This window comes from Hylobates moloch, unplaced genomic scaffold, assembly GCF_009828535.3.
Source record: "Hylobates moloch isolate HMO894 unplaced genomic scaffold, HMol_V3 SCAFFOLD_2, whole genome shotgun sequence".
In the NCBI taxonomy this organism is placed as follows: Eukaryota; Metazoa; Chordata; class Mammalia; order Primates; family Hylobatidae; genus Hylobates; species Hylobates moloch.
In genome coordinates, this window is record NW_026652277.1 from 93,742,160 (window position 1) to 93,764,201 (window position 22,042).

The following is a 22,042-nucleotide window of genomic DNA, read 5'->3' on the forward strand; positions in this document are numbered from 1 at the left end:
AATTCAAGTTGAAAGTTGAAAAATGTATTTCACTTTTATTTTTACAAACCATAGATGTTTATCGGTCCATAATAAACAGAGCTATTGAAGTCCCTCTGGTGTCTCTCAGCAGTTCTTCCTATAACTCTGCTTTTCTCTTAGAATAATAGCCTCATAAAATCTTTTAAGTCCTTCTATAGCAGGGGAAATGGCAAGACACGGTTAATTAAAAAAGAATTCAGATAGAGTAAAATTTCTACTCAAAATGTCCAAGAATTTTGAGGGATTTTAGTCCATTCCCATAAATGTAATCAAGGACTTCATTCCAATACCCTGCCATTTTTTGTAACGAAAGTATCATAAAATCTTTTGTTTGTATGTTTATCAATAAAAATAAACTGTAAAGTTTTTCTTGCAATGCTTCTGCCTGAGAATATATAACAAAGAGCAAGCATATTGTTTCTTTTCCCAAACTGCTTTGATGGTGGCTATCTCTCTAAGACATGTCATATTCTGCTGACTGGCAGTGTCCTTCAAAGAATTATGTCATAGTTCTAATGAGTCAACAAACAAGGAAAAATATGTGCCTATTGAAAAGTCTTTTTTTTCCCCCGGCACAATTAAAAGTCATATATTCACTCTCATTTTGTGCCGCAAAGCTCATCTCAGTGTGGAATTCCCATTAACTTCAAAGGCAAGTCTATGACTGAATAATTTCCATAGAGAACGGAGAAAAGAGGCTGGTGGGGTTGGGCAAGCTCCTTGGGATAAAATCAGAAAAAAGTGTGCAGAGACTATCTAGAATAAAGGCATTGTTTCCTTCAAAATGTGCTGGGATTCCTTTGCTCCTTGATGTCACTATGTTCCACGTTGGTCAGGGAACTTGTGTCCTGATGAGTGGGTGGAAGCTGCCTGAGTGGCTCATGTGGACTCTCGATTCTTATTTCCCCAATCTAAATAGCTAGGCTTATTCCACTTACTTGCTGGGTCTGCCTGGACTAGTACAATAGAGCCAGTTTAGATCCTAAACGGGGTAAACATGTGAAACTGTGTGGTGTCCTGTCTGAGACTCATCTAATGCTGGTCCTCCTTTCTGACCATGGCAACCCATCTGTCCAATAACTGATCTCCCCAGGAAACAGGCTATCCTGGTTCTTCAGTAAATTTCCCCCATGACCGTCTGGGGACAGAACTTCTCGACTGTCTCTGCAAGCTCTTTGGTTACTAGAATCTTGGTCCTGAGAGTCAGTCTGCTGTCTGGAGCTTTTGGAGGTGGGGCCTTTGGGAGGTGATTAGGTCATGAGGGTGGAGCCTTCATGAACAGGATTAGTGCCCTTATAAAGGAGGCCCAAGGGAGCTTGGTCACCCTTCTACTATGTGAGGACACAGCTAGTAGGTGACATCTATGAACAAGAAGGCAGACTCTGTCAGACACTGATTCTGCCAGCACCTTGGTTTTGAACTTCCCACACTCCAGAACCGAGAGAAATATGCATAAATGTTTGTTGTTTATAAGCCACTCCGTCTATGGTATTCTGTCGTAGAAAACTGACAGCCCCTGTGGCTGGAACTCCCTGGTAGACATCACATTACTTGCAACCTTCCAGGAGGCTCCCCCACCCAATCCTTCCACAAAGATGGTTGCCCAGGATCCTGAATCCAGCCTGAACTTTTGTTTTATGGCACCAATGTTCTATTTATCCTTTCTCGTAGGAAAATATCTCCCATGTTTAGAATAACCTTTGGACCTGTGTTCTTCCAAGTCCACTACAAGAATAGCTACTCTCTGCCATCATTTCTACTTTTAGGCTTTGCTTGATTTTATGGCTCTCTCTGTGAAGAGTCTCATCCTGCTCCCACTCCGAGTCCCAGTTTGGATGTAAGTGAGGCTTTTCCTTTGTACCTTTTCACCTTTTGCTCCTGTGGGACCAGGATGTCCAGTTCTTCCCAATAAGCCCTGTAAAACACAAAACTAAGTTTGTTACAGAAACAGCAATTAAATGGCCGAAGGGTATTGGAAGTTGGTTACTAAAACTTACACATTTTGAAGGTCATTTGATCCTAATTAAATAAGCCCTAGAAGCTTATATTTCTTCTGGCTGATACAGCAGCTGTATCCTGCTGATAAGCCCTTGGAAGGGTAAAATTTGTATTTGTGGTCGCTTTTTCACCTTGGTCAACCACATTTAATGACCTTAATTGGAACCTTTTGATACACTTAAGAATCTAGTCTTGCTGTTTAAACAGCAATTTACATAACATTATGCCTTCCTAAATGAGCTATAGTTTTGGTAGAGACCAACATTTTAAATACTTCAAGGTGGCAGAATCAACAGTGTGCATATTGAGTTATATGATCTGCATTTTACCACTGAAAAATAAAATTTAATTTTAATCCTTTGGGAACAGAGTTAACTATAATTTTCATGGTTTCTTTCACAGCTCTTTTTCATCGTTTTTAATTTTAGTGAACAATTTAAAGCCAGGTTTGTTCTATATAACTGTGGCGAAAGCATAAATGACACAACTTTAATTATGGAAAATCCTTATTTCAAAACATTAAAAATATATAATTACATTCCTACTGGTGTGATAAAGACTCTATTGGCATAGGAACTCTAAGAAAGGATGAGGTGGAAAAGTTGTAGCATGTGCTGGATTGCCAGATTTAGCAAATAAAAACACAATATTTGGGATGAACTTATACTAAACAATTATTTGTTTATCTGAAATTCAAATTTAACTGCATGCACTGTATTTTATCTGGCAACTCTAGAATTAAACTCTGTTTGAATGAGAGATTGGGTTTGGCAAGTATAAAGGAAAAGAGATTCTGTTCTAGGAAAACAAGACAGTGAAAGACACGAAAGGCTTTGATGGTGTGTTTGAGGGGCAGTGAAAGCCTTGACTAAAATAGAGGTATTTTAATTTATACATAGGAATAAAAATAAATGAAATCCGATAATCCTTAGCCCACTTTTTTTTTTTCCTTTAGAAAATAAATTCTCAGTTTGTGGTGCCATTTGACTATCTCTTCTAAAGGTTAGTGCCAAAAAATTATAAATAAAAAATAGAATGCTCATTTATATGCAATTTCTATTTCAAACAGACTAGCTTAATCGCAGACTGCTTTCTGGTCTGGTGGAATTCTGATGCAAGTCCCCAGGACACTGAGCAGACTTAAGTAATACTAAATGAAAATCTGAGAGCTTAGATGAGGCTACTTTTCCAGGCAATATCTGGGCAATCTACATAGAGGCACAGAGAACAAAAGGCAATGAAGAAAATTAATGCACCTTGCATCATACCAGCAGATATAAGCTGTGAGTGCAATCATTTTAACAAATACTTACAGGGGGTCCAGTCGGGCCGGGAGCACCTGGAATGCCTGGAATTCCTTGAAGACCCTGGAAAAGATAGTTCCTACCATAAAATCTGTTATATCATTGGGAAGAAGGCATTTTAGTTAATCAAATATTTTGACCATTGAACATTAAACACTTATTTAGCTAACTGAGAAATATAATGTTTGTCATATACAAATATACTTTTTTAATTCTAATTTTTTAATTTCAAAAATAAAACTTTTTCTTTAGGGGTGCAAGTGATTTTCAGTTATGTGGATAAATTGTATAATGGTGAAGTCTGCGATTTTAGTGCACCCATCACCCAAGTAGTGTACACTATCCCCAGTAGGTAGTTTTTCATCCTTCACTCCTCACCTATACTCCTCACTTCTGGGCCTCCAACGTCCATTATATCACTCTGTATGCTTTTGCGTACTCATAGCTTAGCCCTCACTTATAAGTAAGAATATGTGCAAATACTCAGTTTTAAAGAGTAAGAAGGGTCAGCTAAAATGCCATGACATGGAATCTGAAGCAAACATAATTTAATCTGGTGATTCATAGAGCATTTCTTATTTTATAGAGCCATTCCATCAGCAGTAGTATCTAAGAATCTCGTACTGGTAAAACATGGAAATACAAATTTTAGATTGGCAGAATGCCATTGAAGAAATAGATGATTACACTTAAGCTCCATTCAGCTAGGGAAAAATGGAATATGTTTTATGATATAATATTTATTTTAGCTCATCAGTTTATTATAAGAAGAAATTTGGCTCATTGGTGAATTTAAATTTGGAACCCTTTAATGGCTTAAGCATAACAATGAATAGATTTCCTCTCCCTTCCCTCCTTAGATTTGTAGAATAGCACTAATTATACCAGATAGGATTTAAGATGCTGATACATTTATATATCAAGGAAGAAATGGCAAGATTAGCTAACTTATGTAATTAGTTTTGTTACTTTGATACATTTGCCAACAACAGAATATTGTTAAATAAATTACACACAATTTATAATATGAAATATTTTGCAATTATTAAAATCATGTTTCAAAAAAGTTAGAAAACATGCAAAAATAAAAGTCACAAATCTTATATAGCACAGGGTCTAAATTTTTGAACAATTTTAAATGTACTTCCTAAAAGATGGGAATGATACATACAGGCTTTTATTATTTTATCAAGACAAATAGATAAAAGTTTTATCAGAATCTTTAGTGTTAGATGTGTTTTAGAATTCTGGATTATCACTTCATTTCACAGGTAACATGATATACACACTGAATATTATGTAACACTGCAGTGGCGCCTGAATCAGTGCCCTCTAATAAACACACAAATATTTCTGTGACAAAACATGATATTCTGACAGAGTGGAAAAGACAAGCTCCGTGTGAGTTAGGCCAGATTTGGCTGCCAAATGAATTTGCTTGGGAAACAAAGCCAAACTTGGGGAACATTTCCAGGGTTTTCAGAGGCTTTGGTTTTGGAATTTATAGATGAGGTGTTGTTGTTATGATTTGGCTCTGCATCTCTACCCAAATCTCAACTCAAACTGTAATCCCCACATGTAGAGGGAGGGAGGTGATTGGATCATGGGGGTGGTTTTCCGCATGCTGTTCTGATGATAGTGAGTAAGTTCTCAGAAGATCTGATGGTTTTATAAGTGTTTGGAAGTTCCTCCTTTGCTCTCTCTCCTGCTGCCTCATGAAGGTGCTTGCCTCCTCTTCACTTTCTGTCATGATTGTAAGTTTCCTGAGGCCTCCCGAGCCATGTGGAACTGTGGGTCAATTAAACCTCTTTCCTTTATAAATTACCCAGTCTCAGGAAAGTTCTTTACAGCAGTGTGAAAATGCACTAACACAGTTGTGGACCATGACATTACTATTACCAGAAGTCCCTCCTGGGTAGTGGGAATAGGGAGAAATGTTATCTTTTAGTGCTTTTTTGTATTTTCTCAATTTTCAATAGTGGACTGAGATCACTTCTACAATGAGAAAAAACGATCTTAAAATACCCTTTTGTTATTTCAGATAACCATGTGATACATCAAGTTCTAGATTGAATGATTCCACTCTTTCAGGATTTAGTCTCCTTTACTGAGTAAAATATTCTTTTTGTATTGCCATACCATTCTTTGTCATACTACAATTCCTTTACCTTTTATTATTATGATACATGCATTTCATATACTTTATAAATATTAGATGATGTGGCCATGGAAATATTACTGCATACTGATTATGAGCATTCTACAGGACTGTGAGCTGGATCAAGTTTCTTTGCATCATTGGGATCAAGGACCAAGTTCTTCCAGGTTTGTCCATTCAGTGCCAAATGGCGTCATGTGTTACTTCAGGTCTATTCATGTGATATGATATGAAGAAGCGCTTAAAAATTCTACTTGAACATGCTAGAATTCCTAATAAGTCTTGGGCCAAATCTTGTGTGTATTGGTGTTAAAGAACGTTGACATATTTTTCTTCAATTTTATCAATCTCATTGGCAGTGCTGTGTGTGTGTGTGTGTTTGTGTATGTGTGTGCATGTGTGTATACATGGGCATGTGTACATGTGCAGGCTCTACATATCAGTATGTGGTACTCGTTCTTTTTATTCCCCTAACATTAACTTGTATACAGGTTACACATGCAAGGTAAAAAACATTTCCATTGATAATGGCACCTCTAAATGACTGGAGATTATAAATGTTATACCATAAATTTCTTTACCTCAAAATACCCATATTTCCATAAAATTCTTTCTATATGTACATGCATAAAATATATGTATATATGTATTCCTTTTTTTTTTTTTGCTACTTTTAGTCTCAACACTGAATCAGTCCAGAGATGTTGAGTGAGTTTTTAGATAGTCTAATTTATAAACTTGGGATTCATTAACCTTTGATGACCACATTAAACTTTAAAATAAACCTCAGTCCATAAATAAAAAATCATTCTCAGCAGCCTTTCTCTGAAAAAGCTGAAATTCTGTAGTAAAAGTAAAAGTTACTATGGATGCATAAAGGGCAATAAGATAATTTTAGAAGACAAGATGGTCATTAAAGAAGACAAATACATATTAAAGAGTAAGACAGTCAATTTAACATACAGTGCCAAACTAAAATACAAATTAAAATTTATTGCAGAGATATTCGGAGACCATTGGAGCTATGTTCTTACCCTGCTCTGATATTTCATTTTGCAAATCCTAGCTCAGTTGCTACCAAGAAGATTTTCTGTTGCTATAATATCTGGCTGATGATATTTTTCATTTCTAATTTATCAATTATTATCCCAAAATATTATAGGAAGACCTGCATTTCAAGCAAGAAATCACTCCATCAAAGGTTAGCATGTGTTCTATTAGCATCTCCAAGTTGCTACCTTGAGCTGTGCAACAACGTCTGTGAAAAATGTGGAAGAAAATGTTGCTTTTCTAAGAGTAATAAACAAGCAGGCAACTCCTTTCTCTCATTTTCCAAACAGATGAAAGACATAATAATTAGAAGTCTCAAAGAGATGGGGTGTCCCTCCATATCTTTTCCACTTAAAGTAGAATAGACATTTGAGATTTTGTAAGATTAGATCTTAAGTCCATACTGTATGTTGAAATGGTATAGTTCATTGGCCAGTTGGAAATGCACATGTTTTTGGTCAAAGTTTTATTCACTTTGACAAATCAACAAATTGTAATTTCAAATAATATCTGAGACCAAGTAGAAGACAAGATTATATTCACTATCTCCCATCTGCTAGAGAAGAAGCTGCACCACCTTATTCCCCCTACAAGGCCTAAAGGAGTCAGTAGTTTACTTCAGATTTATTCATATTATTCACATGGTGTGCAGAAACATTCATATTATTCACATGGTGTGCAGAAACAATGGAAAAGAATCTCCTGGACTTGCTGAAACTCCCCATGTAATGAGAATTGTGCACAATTTTGTGAACTGTGTTAAAGAATTTATAAGGGGTACCGAAGAAAAAGCCCACTAAAGTGTGGAGGAATATTAACAATGGATTTCAGTTCACCAAGAGAGAAAAGTGCCCTGCAGAATCAATGAAAATTAACTTCTAGTGACTTTAACTTAGAGTTACTTATACAAAACCTGAATTCCAATTATTTCCTGATCTTTTTGTTATTACCTTCTCAATTCCCTCTAGAGCCTGCCTTTTGGGTGGAGGTAGTTCAAAGCTGTTGGACCATGAAAATCAGTTATCGTGCTTGTACTTTAGTAAAACCTTCTGTGGAACATGAGGAAGCAAAAGCACAATAACTTATTTTGAAGATAATGTTTTATTTATGGATGAAAATAAATATTGAATATATTTGGTATTCAATTTTTAACTTGGGAAAAAGTCAAATCACAAAGTTTTCTAGATTAGAAGCAATATGAATTAGAAACAATAGTACATGATGATTACTGGTAATGTAAAATATAACTCCACCTAGAAAAATAGATTTTCTTTATATAGTTATGATTTTCCACAATAACATCAAGGTTAATATATGCCAGATGGCTTACTTACTTTCATTAAGAATTATTAGTATCAAAACTGTTTAAACTAACAGCAATTCATCATTCTAATTGGTTTTTCTAAGAGTTAATGTGAATTATGTAGGAAAAAAATGATGTCCTGAGCATCACCATGCCTTAGAGTCAGAAAATTATACCACTATCTCAAAAGCACATTGGACTTGGAACCTTAGTCCAACGGGTGAGCAGCTGATGTAAACTACAACAAGAAGATTCTTCTGACAGTTTTTTTTCTCCGAAGAATTTGAAAGCTGAGCAAAGACACAGACAATCCAAGGTTGCTGAAGTTTAATCAGAGTTTAGTGGTACCCAGGGAAGCTCTGCTGGGTTCTCAAGCTGCCCTTACTGCTAGGCTGGTCGTCCAACTATTATTCCTTTAAATCTCTTAGCTATCCTGGGAGCCTTTTGAGTAAATTTGCCTTTCCCCCTTTCCCTTACTTTTATTTTGAGAGAACTGGAATTATTATCTGTTAAATAAAAACAGAAAAATTATAACTGGCATATTAACTTTGTGCCTTAATTTCCTTGTCTCTAAAACTGGACCATTGATAATAAACATAAACATGTTATTTAAAAATGTGTCAACATTTTAAAAGCTCTAAGTGGTCTTTGTTTTTATTGGTTATAGCATCAGATCTGAGCTATAGAAAAATTAACATTTTTACTCTGTTGAGCCACGTAAAGAGAATCAATATTAGGACTATATAATCAGAAAAGAATCTGTTACCTCATCGCCTTTCTCCCCAGGTATCCCAGGGTAGCCCCGCTCTCCTTTGCTTCCCTAAAAAGACAATACATTCAACTAGCACATGCAATCATTTTTCTTATCTTTTGGAAATGAAAAAAATCTCTTCTAAGAACACTTGGGGCATGTAATTTGGACAGGGTCAGGGAACAAATAAATAGCAACATTTGCAAGTGGCTTTTACATAACGTTGTCTCTCTCTCTCTCTCTCCATATATATGTATTTTAAAAGTTGTCTATTTTCAAATCGGGTTCTTTTTTTCATACTAAATTGAGGGTCCTACAGGGGAAAGTGGAGGAGAGAATTTCTTACCTTTGGTCCCTCTCTTCCTGGGATTCCTGGAGGACCCCGTGGCCCTGTATCACCCTAGAGGACAGAGGAAGAACAGAACTGAGAGAATGCAATACATGTAACCCACAGGGATCGTAAACATTCAGCCAGGCTTCTCACCTTCCGGGCCATGGAATCATACTTTCCAGGCTCACCAGCGCCTCCTTCTTCTCCTTTGTTGCTTTTCAGCCCTGGGACACTGCCTTGGCAGTTGTCACAGAAATTCTAATGAGTGTAAAGATAAGGTTACTGAGAGAGTCATAAAAGCCATCTATAAAGGTGAGGTTTCATGTGATGTGAAGTCTTTTTGGAACCTCTGGAGACGAGTGATATAGATAGGTCATTCTGCTTTCAGACACTTGATTTATCCAATTTAAAAACATTAATTTTTGTGAGGTAAAAACTATTTACAAAGCTCATCAGTGATATCTGTTTATGATATTGATGAACTTTTATTTTTAAAACAGGTCTCCAATGACACTTAAATACAAAATTCCAAATAAATAAGGAAAAGACACATAAGTCAGGAACAAAAACTGAGGCTCAATTGTTTAGCAGAATGTTTTAAAAGGGAGGGGTAACAAAGTTTAGAAAACCCAGCAAGATTACAGAATTCAAACAACCTATAGCATAAATCATTTTAAAAACAACAGAAAAAATTGTGAAGAAAGGATTTGTTCTTTTGGGAGCAAAATTAGTTCTCCAACTACATACTAACATTTTGTCAGTGGAGGCACTCGAGAGAAATAATTACTTGACTGACATAAACTTGACTCCTAGGTCAAATCCAAGTGACAATAGGAAATCTAAGTGAAATTACCTTTCCATTGCCTTCTCTGCAACCTTTAGCTGATCTGGGAAGGCTTGACTTCAAGTGTCTGAGCTCATAAGATAAACATAACTCTCATCACACAGCTAAAGAAAGTGTGTGTGAAAAGCTCTATATAGGCTTATTTTTAAATAAATTGTTGGAATAAGAATATGACCAAGAAAGGCACAGAATAAGGGCCACTGAGTGGGGGAGACAGTTTAACAGTTGACAGAAGGTAGGACAACTTAAGTTTCCATTCTTCCATCCTTTTCCCTAAAGGGAAGAATCTTTAAACATGAAAACGAAGTGAAGCTTCTTATTGATAAGAAGCTGGCAAGAAAGCCCATGGCTATTCAAATTCAATATTTTTGACCTAATGAATAGCACTGTCAATCTGATTTTCAAACATGGGCTCCTTGGAACACTAATTTTGCATGATACTGAAAAGCTTACAAGGTGTGATGGTTAATACTGAGTGTCAACTTGATCGGATTGAAGGATGCAAAGTATTGTTCCCAGGTGTGTCTGTGAGAGTGTTGCCAAAGGAGATTAACATTTGAGTTGGTGGACTGGGAGAGGCAGACCCACCCTCAATGTGGGTGAGCGCAATCTAATCGGGTGCCAGTGAGGCTAGAATAAAGCAGGCAGAAGGTGGAAGGGGTTGACTTGCTGAGTCTTCTGGCTTTCATCTTTCTCCTGTGCTGGATGCTTCCTGCCCTCAAACATAAGACTCCAAATTCTTCAGCTTTGGACTCTCAGACTTACACTAGTGGTTTGCCAGGGGCTCTCAGGCCTTTGGCCACAGACTGAAGGCTGCACTGTCAGCTTCCCTACTTTTGAGGTTTTGAGACTTGGGCTGATCCACTACTGGCTTCCTTGCTCTTCGACTTGCAGACAGCCTATTGTCAGACTTTACCTTGTAATCGCATGAGTCAATTCTCCTTAATAAGCTCCTTTTCATATATACATATATATTATTAGTTCTGTCCCTCTAGAGAACCCTGATGAATACATGAGGCAAATCATCTAAAAAATGCTGGGTTACAGCAATCCCATTACTCAGTATATACCCAAAGGATTATAAATCATTCTACTATAAAGATGCATGCACATGTATGTTTACTGCAGCACTGTTCACAATAGCAAAGACTTGGAACCAACCCAAAAGCCCATCAATGACAGACTGGATAAAGAAAATGTGGCACATATACACCATGGAAAACTATGCAGCCATAAAAAAGGATGAGCTCATGCCCTTTGCAGGGACATGGATGAAGCTGGAAACCATAATTCTCAGCAAACTAACACCAGAACAGAAAACCAAACACCATATGTTCTCACTCATAAGTGAGAATTGAACAATGAGAACACATGGACACAGGGAGGGGAACATCACACACTGGGGCCTGTCAGGGGTTGGAGGGGTAGGGGAGGGATAGCATTAGGAGAAATACCTAATGTAGATGATGGGTTGATGGGTGCAGCAAACCACCATGGCACATGTATACCTATGTAACAAACCTGCACGTTCTGCACATGTACCCCAGAACTTAAAGTATATAAAAAAATGCTGGGTTAAACAGCTCTCTTCATGGTGGTCTTTCTTAGAGTCTGAATATATAAAAGGGAACTAGGGTTATATGCAATGTTTCCCAGATGAATTTTACCACCTGGATTATTTCACAGGGATAATGTGTTGGCAGGGGAGTTAAATATATATATTTATAGAACTATTACTGACACCTGAAAAACTATAAAGATAAAGAGACACTTGAGAACTTAAGAAAAACAAAAGGATTTCAAAAAGTATGAAAAAGATAATGATCTGCAGACACAAACATGGCATCTCAATATGGAGCAAAACCTTGGCATATCAATATGGAGCAACATGTTAGAATAGATTATTCAATAGCCTATTTTAGTAAAACATTAAAAAATAATCATTATGATAAATATAATTTTTAAGAGTCATTTGAAACTGACTTCATTTTCTTTGGGTTAGGGTTACCAGAATGGCAAATTTAAATAACTGAGTTTTGTTAACATTCTTGGAAAAATGTCTTAAGATTTTCTCATGGAAAGAATAAAGATGCATCAATTATTAACCAATACATAAAGTCATTCAAAGAGGGATTGATACACTGATTAATCTAGAAGAAGGCCTTTGAAGGTGCCTGTAATTATGCCAGTTCTTTTTAACACTTTAATCAAAGATATTTTTGCAAACAGAAAGCAGGATGATTAAATTGGCTAAAGACTCAAGGCAGAGAGAGATAGTGTTAACATATAGGATAACAAGATCAGGATTTAACATGATGTTATTACCTTGGCCTGACAGATCCAACCCACAGTCTAAATTCCTGTATTTGGATTTTGTTCGGGAAACTACATACCTCCCCTTTCTTCTATTGTATACAGTTTGTGGAGACTATCAGTCAGGATGTCCTGCTCGTTATGGACTCAGAGCCTTAGTGAAATGATGTAGGGACTGGAGCAACGGCAGAGCACATTCATTAGAGGGATGATTCCCGGGCGAGATTGTCAATTAGTTCCACTTCTGAGAGCCCTGATTCCACTTCCCGTCAGAGCCTATTCATGGTCCTTTTATCTGTTCTGTGAGATCCCATATTCTGCCAGTATATTCATTTCTACTAAAGCATACAAGTTTCTCATCCTTAAAGAACCCTAAGTATTCTGAAATGATATAACTCCGGCAATCCTGCTATTTCCAGCACCACTGTCTTATAAAGAATCTAGGACTTAATGTCTGAGGACCTATGTTCCTGTGTTAATGTTACATTTACTTGCCGTATGGCTCTGAAAAAGTTACTTAACTGCTGAGAACTTCAGGTATCTCATCTATAGAGTGGGAATGCTGCAACAGCCTGAACTCATAAGATTATTACGGAAATTAAATAAGATGATATAAGTAAAGTGGTATATTGACTGGCATGTAATTTTAACTCAATAAATATAAGATTTTCCTGAAATCCCCACAAATATTCTTCTCGGGCTTATAAAAACTGCTGGCTTTTGAAGGTCTTAGAAACTTCTTTAATATATTTTTATATTTATATTAATATTTACACTTATGTTTATATATCTATTCTCAAAACTCTACCTTACAAATGTATATGCTAGAACTCGAGTCTTTTGAATTAAATTAAACAAATATTTCTGCCTGCTTACTATTGTGCAAATAATTGTGTAAATCACTGGGCTAAATGCCAGAAATACAAACTAAATTATGTATATATATAACTATAGTCTGTGTGTGTGTGCGTGCGTGTGTGTACACATACACAACGTCCATTCATACAAAGACAGATACAACACACTGTGTTTGAGTATGAAGTCAAGGGCCTGATTTTCATGTGGCCTCACTCAATCTTAGCATACCAGGCAGAAACATGCAAATACATACCCTTACATATGTGGCATTATCATCCCCCCCTACCTGTTTTACTGATAAAATACGGGGAAGTGTTAGAGAGATAAAAAAAAGAAGAGGTAGCAAGACTAATTCCCTGAGATGATAATAGGTAGAGGTGATTTTTATTGAACAGAGTAACAGGTATTAGGGCACTTGCTGACTGTGGAATTTTGTAAAATCCCATGACATCAAAATTCAGCCTTGTAAGTGGCTATTTATAGAGCAGCACTGATTTTCATCTTGGGAATGACCAGGCCAGATATAGTGAGAAGGATTAGGTTTCACAGTAGTGAGCCAGGGTGAGTCAACACCCATTAAGAGAAAGATGTTCCTCCAGAGGAGAGAATAATCTACTCCAGGGTGCAAATGACATAATTCCTTCCCTGTAGCCAATTCATAACTATTCTACCCACTACCCTCCACCCCTGCCCCACCCAAAATGAGAGGCTGGTAAAGAAGAAGAAGACAGCGAAAGAATTAGGATAAATGGCACAAGATATATAAAATACATGTTTATTTTCCTATCTTAAAGATGTCCTGCCATTTAAAAATCGAATTGTAGTTCCAGCTAAGTAATTGACTCAATTTCTGCTAAATATTTTTCTTTCTGATTTTTCCTAGAAATTAACATATAGTTTCTTACATAGCAATAGAGTACCTTGAGCAAAGCACCGATGTCTCCCAAGAGAGGAAGTGCAATCTGTGGTTAAGAAGATAAAACCAAATATATGTATTTATATATGAACACAATACAATATAAACATATAGTATAATGTAGACATTTTTCCTCAAAATGCCATGAAGCTTCTGGTGTCTCACTTTAGAATCACTGGCTTAACATTATGTTTTGTATCGAGAAATGTGCACATGGCACTGATAGAATTCAGAACAAATTTTGAAAAATGTTCACTATTCTTCTCTCTTGAATGTGCAAACACACATGTCATAGTTTTGACTGTGCATCCCTATTTTATAGTTTCATGGCAACCTTTATGCCATCCCTGGTATATTATTGGTTTTAAACAGTACATAAAGATAAATTATTTATTAAAAGGAAATCATTCCTCTGGCGAACACATTATCAGGCTGTTGAGAAATATGTAAAGTACCAGATAAGTTTGCCTTAAAGTTATTTCTCATGGAAGTTCAAAAGAACCTACAGTTGGCTTAAGTGATAGGCAAGACAAACACTGAAGGAACTTGGGCCACATTTTGGCCACATGTCTTAAGATGTCCTTTCAGAGAGACACTATGTAAACCCAAGTAACGTTTTTGCAAGATTCCCAGAAAAATGCGCAAGTGATTCACTCAAGAGTGGTGTTAAAGTAATGCCAAAATATGCCTCCACGCATAGCTTACAAAGGCACATAAGGCTCAAACACTGTGAGAGGTACAAAGGATTTGTGAGGCTTAGAACTGAGAAGCCAGATTTGGATTTTATTATACAAGACTCAATACAATGTCATGTACCATATGGCCTCTCAAATTATAACTGCCGAGTCTGAGGCTATTTAAAGGGGTTTCACTGTTGCTCAAAGCAAGGTTTAACCTAAAATAAAACTTTGAAACACACATTTGTGCCTAAACCCTTTTTCTAAGAGCCTACTCAAGCCAGTTTTCATAATTTAATCATCACAACATTTTAAAACTACAGAATCAATGGATCTATAACATATTGTAGGCAACTTATCTGCAAAATATCATTTAGAAAAATGAAATTCATTTAGCCACTAGCATTAGAAAAAATAGAAATCGTGGCAATATATTTTATCTCAATTTTCAATGGGATCGAGACATTATACGCCAAGGCTCAGCCTGGGGCAAAATTGTACAGTTGAATTATACCCTTAGGAAATAAGTATTCATCACACACACAGAAATGCTGAACCAGCCTGAATTTTTTTTCCCTCAACAAAATAATGGGGATAAACAAAATCACCAAGCAGTCACCGAGCATTCTAATTAGTTTGGACAGCAAAACTTGCTTGGTAGGCTGTTTGGCTTCTGGGTGCATTTAAGATATATAAATCAGACAAGGTCTGTCTACATACCGGGTCACCTGGGGGGCCTGGCAGGCCTGGCTTTCCATCTCTCCCTGGAACTCCCTGAAAACAGAGGTATCCATGTTCAATCTTTGCACGTGGCACAGGTGCAGATTAAAATGGGGGAGGGTAGATAAAGAAAGTCCTTACATCATTCCCTGGAGTCCCTGGAGTTCCTGGCAACCCAGGGAGACCTCGAGGACCCTAGAAAAGGAGGGAAATAAAGACAATTACTTATGAGGATGTTCTTTCAGTCATTTCCCCCAAGTAAGCAAGCTGGCTTTGCTGTGCTAAAAAATTAGTTAAGTAGCTTACCTGAATACCTGGCTCTCCAGGTGGTCCTTGGGACCCCTAAGTACAAATGAGATTTTCTTATTAAAATTCCACCCAGAATGTCCATAAATTATCCAAGTGACATAAAAGACTAAACATTGTAGTTTACTTAGAGGAACAAAAGGGTTTGCCACCGTACACACGTGGAAAACTGCAAAGTGGGCCAAGACTTTCAGGTCGTAGGTGAATACTTAATCAATACCTGTTGCTGGAAACATCAACATGATTTTGCTCAGGGATTTGGGACATCTATCTCATTACCATAATCTGTCACTGCACATTCATGAGGGCACAAAGAATGCATCCAGATTCCACCTGTCAGAAACTGACCACCCACAGGGGTAACTGGTTCGGGGATTCTTTTCTTTTCTGCTTTCAACTTTGTGTCATTTATCTCTTGGAAGAAATCACCAGAACCAGTGTTCAGTGATGGGAGTAGGAGGCAAAACACGAATCAGTGATTTTTTTCTACTTTTAGAAAATTAGAATTTGGGATAAATAAAATGAGGCTGGGAGATTATCAGGGAACTCAATGATGGTAGTTGTACCGCTCTTAGGTAACTAAGAACTTCTGTTTGAGGAATTTTCAACCTAAGTGAGTCAAGAGCTGGTTTCTTAGCAGTTAACTTCAGTAACTGCTCACTGATTTTTCCTTTCTTATTTAAATAAATAAATATTCATATCACTGCTCTTGCCAAAGCTACTTTTTCCTCCCTTTCTATTTATCCTGTGTCCCTGAGTGATTTTTTCCTCAACCACCATCACTTCCCTAATAATTTTCTTTTCTTTTTTCTTTTTTTTTTTTTTTTGAGATAGAGTCTCACTCTGTCACCCAGGCTGAAGTGCAGTGGTGCAATCTCAGCTCATTGCAACCTCCGCCTCCTGGGTTCAAGCAATTCTCCTGCCTCAGTCTCTTGAGTAGCTGGGATTACAGGCGCCCGCCACCACGTTTGTCTAATTTTTGTATGTTTAGCAGAGATGGGGTTTCACTGTGTTGGCCAGACTGGTCTCAAACTCCTGACCTCAAGTGATCCACCTGCCTTGGCCTCCCAAAATGCTGGGATTACAGGCGTGAGCCACCAGGCCCAGCCTCTAATAATTTTCTGATACAAGTTTTCACTTGGTTTAATTTCCATCTCCAATGGTCTTTTACATTCTTGCCCTGGCAAATCAGACAGCCCTCATTCACAACATAACCCTTCACTACTTATGCTTTCTTTTAACTTTTCATGATAACTTCAATATAAGGATGTGATATTGTGATAAAATAATATTTGGTCTCTGTCCCCAGTTCCTGGCACAGAGCTCCCCAAACCCTCGTAAATTCCTTAACAATAGGTTGCTAACATAAAGTTCTGTTCTAATACTTGTTTTTTGGCCCCGGTTCCTGACACAGAGCTCCTAATCCCTTGGGTTTCTTGGGTGACAGGAGAGTCTTTTGTTCCAATGAGGTGACTCTTGGTGGGCTCCTGGATAGGAGCTGATCACCAGAAAGACCAAGCCACAGTTAGAAGCTTGGCCTTTCAGCCCACCCCGCATTCTCTGAAGAGGGGAGAGGGGCTGGAAATATAGTTAATTATCAATCTTGCTGACATGATGAAGCCTCCATAAAATCCCAAAATATGGGGTTTAGAGAGCTTCCAGGCTGGCAAAAACACCCACGTGCCAGGAGAGTGACACACCCCAACTCCGTGGGACCAAAGCTCCTACACTCAGGGACCCTTGCAGACCTCTCTCTTTGTATCTCTTCTTCTGACCGTTCAGCTGTATCGTTTATCATATCCTTTACTGATATAATAAACCAGTAAATGTAAGAAAGCGTTACTTGATTCTGTGGACCACTCTAGCAAACTATAGAACCTGAGGTGGGGGGTCATGGAAGCTCCCAATTTATAGCTGGTTGGACAGAAGTCATGAAGGCCCAGACATGCAGTTGGCCTCTGAAGTAGGGGTCAGTTTTGTGGGACGGAGCCCTTAACCTGTGGGATCTGACTCTTAACTCCAGGTAGACAGTGTCAGACATGAATTGACTAATAGAACATCCAGTTGATGTCCATTGGGAAATTGATGAGTAGGGGAAAAAAAACCCCCACATATCTGGTGTCAGAATTGTATTTATGTTGAATGTTAACAGCAGAATAGGAAAAAAGTTAGTTTTTCTATTACACCACACAGACCAATTTTCTAAATTAATGTCATTAGAATAACCATTTATTTCCACTTTTCTTGTTCGAAAACCTTTTATGTCTTTTCATAGTAAATGAAAATTGTACATTTATTATTATTTGATCTACAAGTGTGGATATAGTGGTCATTATTAATAGGGGCTGTTCTAGGCTCTGTCTTTATAGTTTAAATACTTTAAAAACTTCCCATTATTTGTTTTTACCATTGAAAACACTGTCTCTTCACTCTGAAGACGTTACTCAGACCTTTTTGGTGTCATTTCACTTATGCATACTCCATCCAGTTTAAATATTAATTTCTTGTTTTAACTTAATTAAAAACAAGCTGTAATATATAATGACCTAATATTAGGCATTCTTAAAATCTTACAAACATGTATTTGTGCTTTTTAATATATAGAATAGAGGTATAAGGGTTAAATGACTGCTTCTAATCCAAACTTAGTGTATGTGTGACCAGCATCTGTAAGTTAATAAACAAACAGTGGGTACTGTCTCTGTGCTTAAGTGATACAACCTCAATGCCCATCAGTCCTCTCTGGATAGTGTTTATTTGTATTTCCTCCTCTGACCTTTCTATTCTTTTCTCCTTGTTAAAATTTGACACTGGATTTTGTTTCACAATATTGGAATCAACAAGGACTCGAATGAATTTCACTTACTGTTCTACCAGGAATTCCTACCCCTGGTGGGCCTATGTCCCCTGGGGAACCGTGAACACCTGGAAGTCCTCTTTCACCCTGTGAAATGAAAGGCTTCTGTTAGTGCAAGGCTCAAGACACATAAATTTTTCTGCTATATTTTGTTAATTATTAATTCCTTAAAAATTAACTATAATATTTGTATACCTTTGGTCCACGTGGACCAGGTGCTCCAGGACTTCCATCTAATCCCTAAAAGAAAAAAAATGTGAATACGTATCTTCTTCTAGAAAGGTTGTAAACACATTAGAATTTATAACTAAAATATGTTTCATCACTCTTCATCTTACTTGAATAAATCTTTTTCTATAAAAGAATAAGGAACAGGGAGTAAAAATTCCAATATGTTACAGATTTTGTATAGTTGCTTTAAAATATAAAAGATTTTTATTTATAAAATGAGGCACCTGATATTGAGAAATATTATTATTATTTAATACATAAAAAGTTCAAAGGAGATGAAAAACAAAGGCATGTAAAACATATTTTAAAAACATTGGTTATTTAGATTTTCCAGCAGTCCAGTTTTCAATGTCGTGGGAATAGTCTGGGTCACAAAGACATTTTCTGCAAATGACAAACCATGGTGATACCTGCAAAACCTCTGGAAGGGAAATTTCAGGTAGTTTTTCTGTTTTACAATACTGCCCTAGGAAGGTTTATGGTTTAAAACCAGTGTACCTGACTGGGATTCATAGATCTCTACAGAATTCATGCCTAGGATTCAGGGGACCTAGGAATCTCCAAAATCATAAGCAAAATGTTGTATGCATGTATATTTTCTTCAGAAGAAAGCCCTTTGCTTATCAAACTTTTAAGAGATTTTATCTCTGATTTAAAGAATAAGATGCCTGTAATCCCAGCACTTTGAGAGGCCGAGATGGGCAGATCGCTTGAGCTCAGTAGTTCAGGACCAGCATGGACAACATGGTGAAACCCCATCTATACAAAAAATATAAAAATTAGCCAGGCATGGTGGTGTGTGCCTGTTGTCACCACTACTCAGGAGGCTGGGGTGGGAGGATCACTCGAATCCTGGAGGTGGAGGCTGCAGTGATCCATAATTGGACCACTGCACTCTAGCCTGGGTGACAGATTAAGACCCTATCTCAAAAAAAAAAAAAAAAGAAAGAATAAGATGAATAGATGAATATTTCTTTTTCCCCCTGACTTTTATTTTAGGTTCAGGGGTACAGGTACAGGTTTATTACACGAGTAAATTGCATGTTGCTCAGGTTTATTGTATGAATGATCCCACTACCCAAGGAAATAAGCATAGTGCCTGACAGTTTTTCAACCTTGCCTCCCTTCAACTCTCCCCCATCAGTAGTCCCCCATGTCTTTTGCTCCCATCTCTACTATGTTGGTGTGCAACCAATGTTTAGCTCCCACTTATAAGTGGGGACATGTAGTATTTCATTTTATGTTCCTGCATTAATTTGCTTAGGATAATGGCCTCTAGCTATATCCATGTTGCTGCAAAGGATATGATTTTGTCCTTTTTATGGCTGCATAGTATTCCATGGTTATATGTATCACATTTTCTTTATCCAGGCTACTGTAGTTGGGCATGTAGGTTGAATCCATGTCATTGCTACCATGAATAGAGTTGCAATGAACATACGAATACATGCGTCTTTGTTGTAGAACTATTTATTTTCTTTTGGGAAAAGAAACCCAGTAGTGGGATTGCTAGGTCAAATGGTAGTTCTGTTTTAAGTTCTTTTTTCCTTTTTTCTGCAGACCTAAACTTATTCCCATACTTGTGATCTGAAACTAGGAACCCACAAGTAGTAATTAATGAACTTGCAAGAAAAATATTAACAAAAGGGCTAATACTTACTGGTTCCCCTGGCAGGCTTCTCCCTGGAGGACCAGCCTCACCTTTTGGACCTGGAAGCCCGGGAGGGCCTATGATCCCACCCGGATCTCCCTGTGGAAAACAAGGTAAGATTCTTACTTTGATGCTCAGGTTCATGGTGGGAAGTGAGGAGGCAGTGGTTTCCATTGTTTTAAGCTGTCATCATAGCCAGTCAAACTTCATTCATTCACTCACTCACCAACTCACTAAACAATATTTATTGAGTACCTAATTCATGCCTGTTCAGTGCATTTAAATTTTGCAGTTAGTTATGTTAGCAGTATCATGAAACATATGCATGCGTGTGTGTATATATATATGCACAAAAGGGCATATCTATTAATAAATTTCTATAGATGATCTTTATGTTTTCTTTAAGTTACTCTCCAATAATTGTTCAACGTTAATGCACTGTTTCCATGTAGATATCAAGAAACAGATCCTGCAAGATTAAGAGACTTCTTAGGTTTATACCAGAATTGGTAACTGAGCTTGACTTTCAGACTCCTAATATCTTCATCTGTCAGTTCATTTTGTCACATGGCATTCCTGTGCCAGAACCAGGGCTGCCAAATGCACAACTCTAGGGGGTGCCATTTACATTGTAGTTAATGTGCACAATCTGCACAATCCCAGAAGCCCTGGGCTGTCCTTTCATCTCCCTTATGATCCTCTGTCTCTTCCTCCTATCTACTTAACATATAAAATGAGGAAAATGTAAACTATACCTTTTCTCCTTTAATGCCTTGTTTTCCTGGGATACCATGTTCTCCTGGCAATCCCTAGAAAACTCAGGGTTAATAGGAAAGAGTAATGAGAACATCTCTTATAATAACATTTCCCTATATCTGTGAATCTCTGTCAAGAGAACAGAATTTTAACATACAACCTATTAATAGAAGGAGTTGGATTGATTTTGGCCTTTAAGACCTGGAAAAATATTAGTGATTCTACGTGGTTTGTTGTTTCAAGTGAAGCCACCTGGATGCCATAGGAAAGAAACTAAAGTCGAGTTGAACCGAATGTTTCACCCATATTATTGCCATCGAGGAAGGATGGTGGTTGGCAGCATCACATAATGATTCCAAAGGACTCTAGGGCAACTAGAAAAATATATTTTTACTATGTTTTAGAAACAGTGGCTCTTTCCCTTTTGATTTTGTTCTTTTTATAGCTCTGGCCACTATCACTTAATCTCAGTTTTTGAGCATTGTGGCTCCACTTGTGCCACCAGGATTATCTCTCTTTTCATAAGATCTGTCCACTAGGTTTATCTACAGTGGCCCATTACTTGGCATAGGGGAGTGATAAAAAGCTTTGCTCTATAAACTGGGTATTCAAAGTACCAAGCAGAATATGTGCACCGACCAATAGACAGGAGAGGCTCAAGCGGTGAGCATGGAGAACAGAACGTGAGGTTAAGGGGCTGTTCCCAGGGCATGAAAAAAGGAGAGATCCTAAGAGTTGCCTGGAGGGAACTCTAACCATGGTCAGATAGTGATCAGTCTCCAAGGAGTTATGGCCAAGGATTTTTCTTATTTTGCTCAGTTGTGAACTGATGGAGAGCTCGCAGCTCCCAAGTTGTCAGAAGGCTAGAAGGTTGTCCAAGGAATAAAAAGCTGATCTGGATAATGAATAGAAAGGTGTATTGAATATTTTAAGTCCACTAAAGCTAGGTTATAATGCAATCTGTCGATTTTCCTCCAGACATACTTTTAGCTAAAAG

General features: G+C 37.4%; 1 protein-coding gene across 1 annotated transcript in view; it reads right to left on the reverse strand.

Moving 5' to 3' along the window:
* COL19A1 (collagen type XIX alpha 1 chain) overlaps window positions 1-22,042 on the reverse strand; it is a 337,609-nt gene that overhangs the window by 51,581 nt on the left and 263,986 nt on the right. The window contains exons 24-36 of the mRNA XM_032154149.2: window positions 21,045-21,098; window positions 20,299-20,388; window positions 18,603-18,647; window positions 18,417-18,494; window positions 15,551-15,586; window positions 15,386-15,439; window positions 15,245-15,298; window positions 13,852-13,893; window positions 9,070-9,174; window positions 8,932-8,985; window positions 8,601-8,654; window positions 3,333-3,386; window positions 1,883-1,936 (exon numbers count right to left, since the gene is read on the reverse strand). Of these exons, the coding sequence (XP_032010040.1) occupies window positions 1,883-1,936; window positions 3,333-3,386; window positions 8,601-8,654; window positions 8,932-8,985; window positions 9,070-9,174; window positions 13,852-13,893; window positions 15,245-15,298; window positions 15,386-15,439; window positions 15,551-15,586; window positions 18,417-18,494; window positions 18,603-18,647; window positions 20,299-20,388; window positions 21,045-21,098 (774 nt within the window). The remainder of the gene's footprint in view (window positions 1-1,882; window positions 1,937-3,332; window positions 3,387-8,600; window positions 8,655-8,931; window positions 8,986-9,069; window positions 9,175-13,851; window positions 13,894-15,244; window positions 15,299-15,385; window positions 15,440-15,550; window positions 15,587-18,416; window positions 18,495-18,602; window positions 18,648-20,298; window positions 20,389-21,044; window positions 21,099-22,042) is intronic.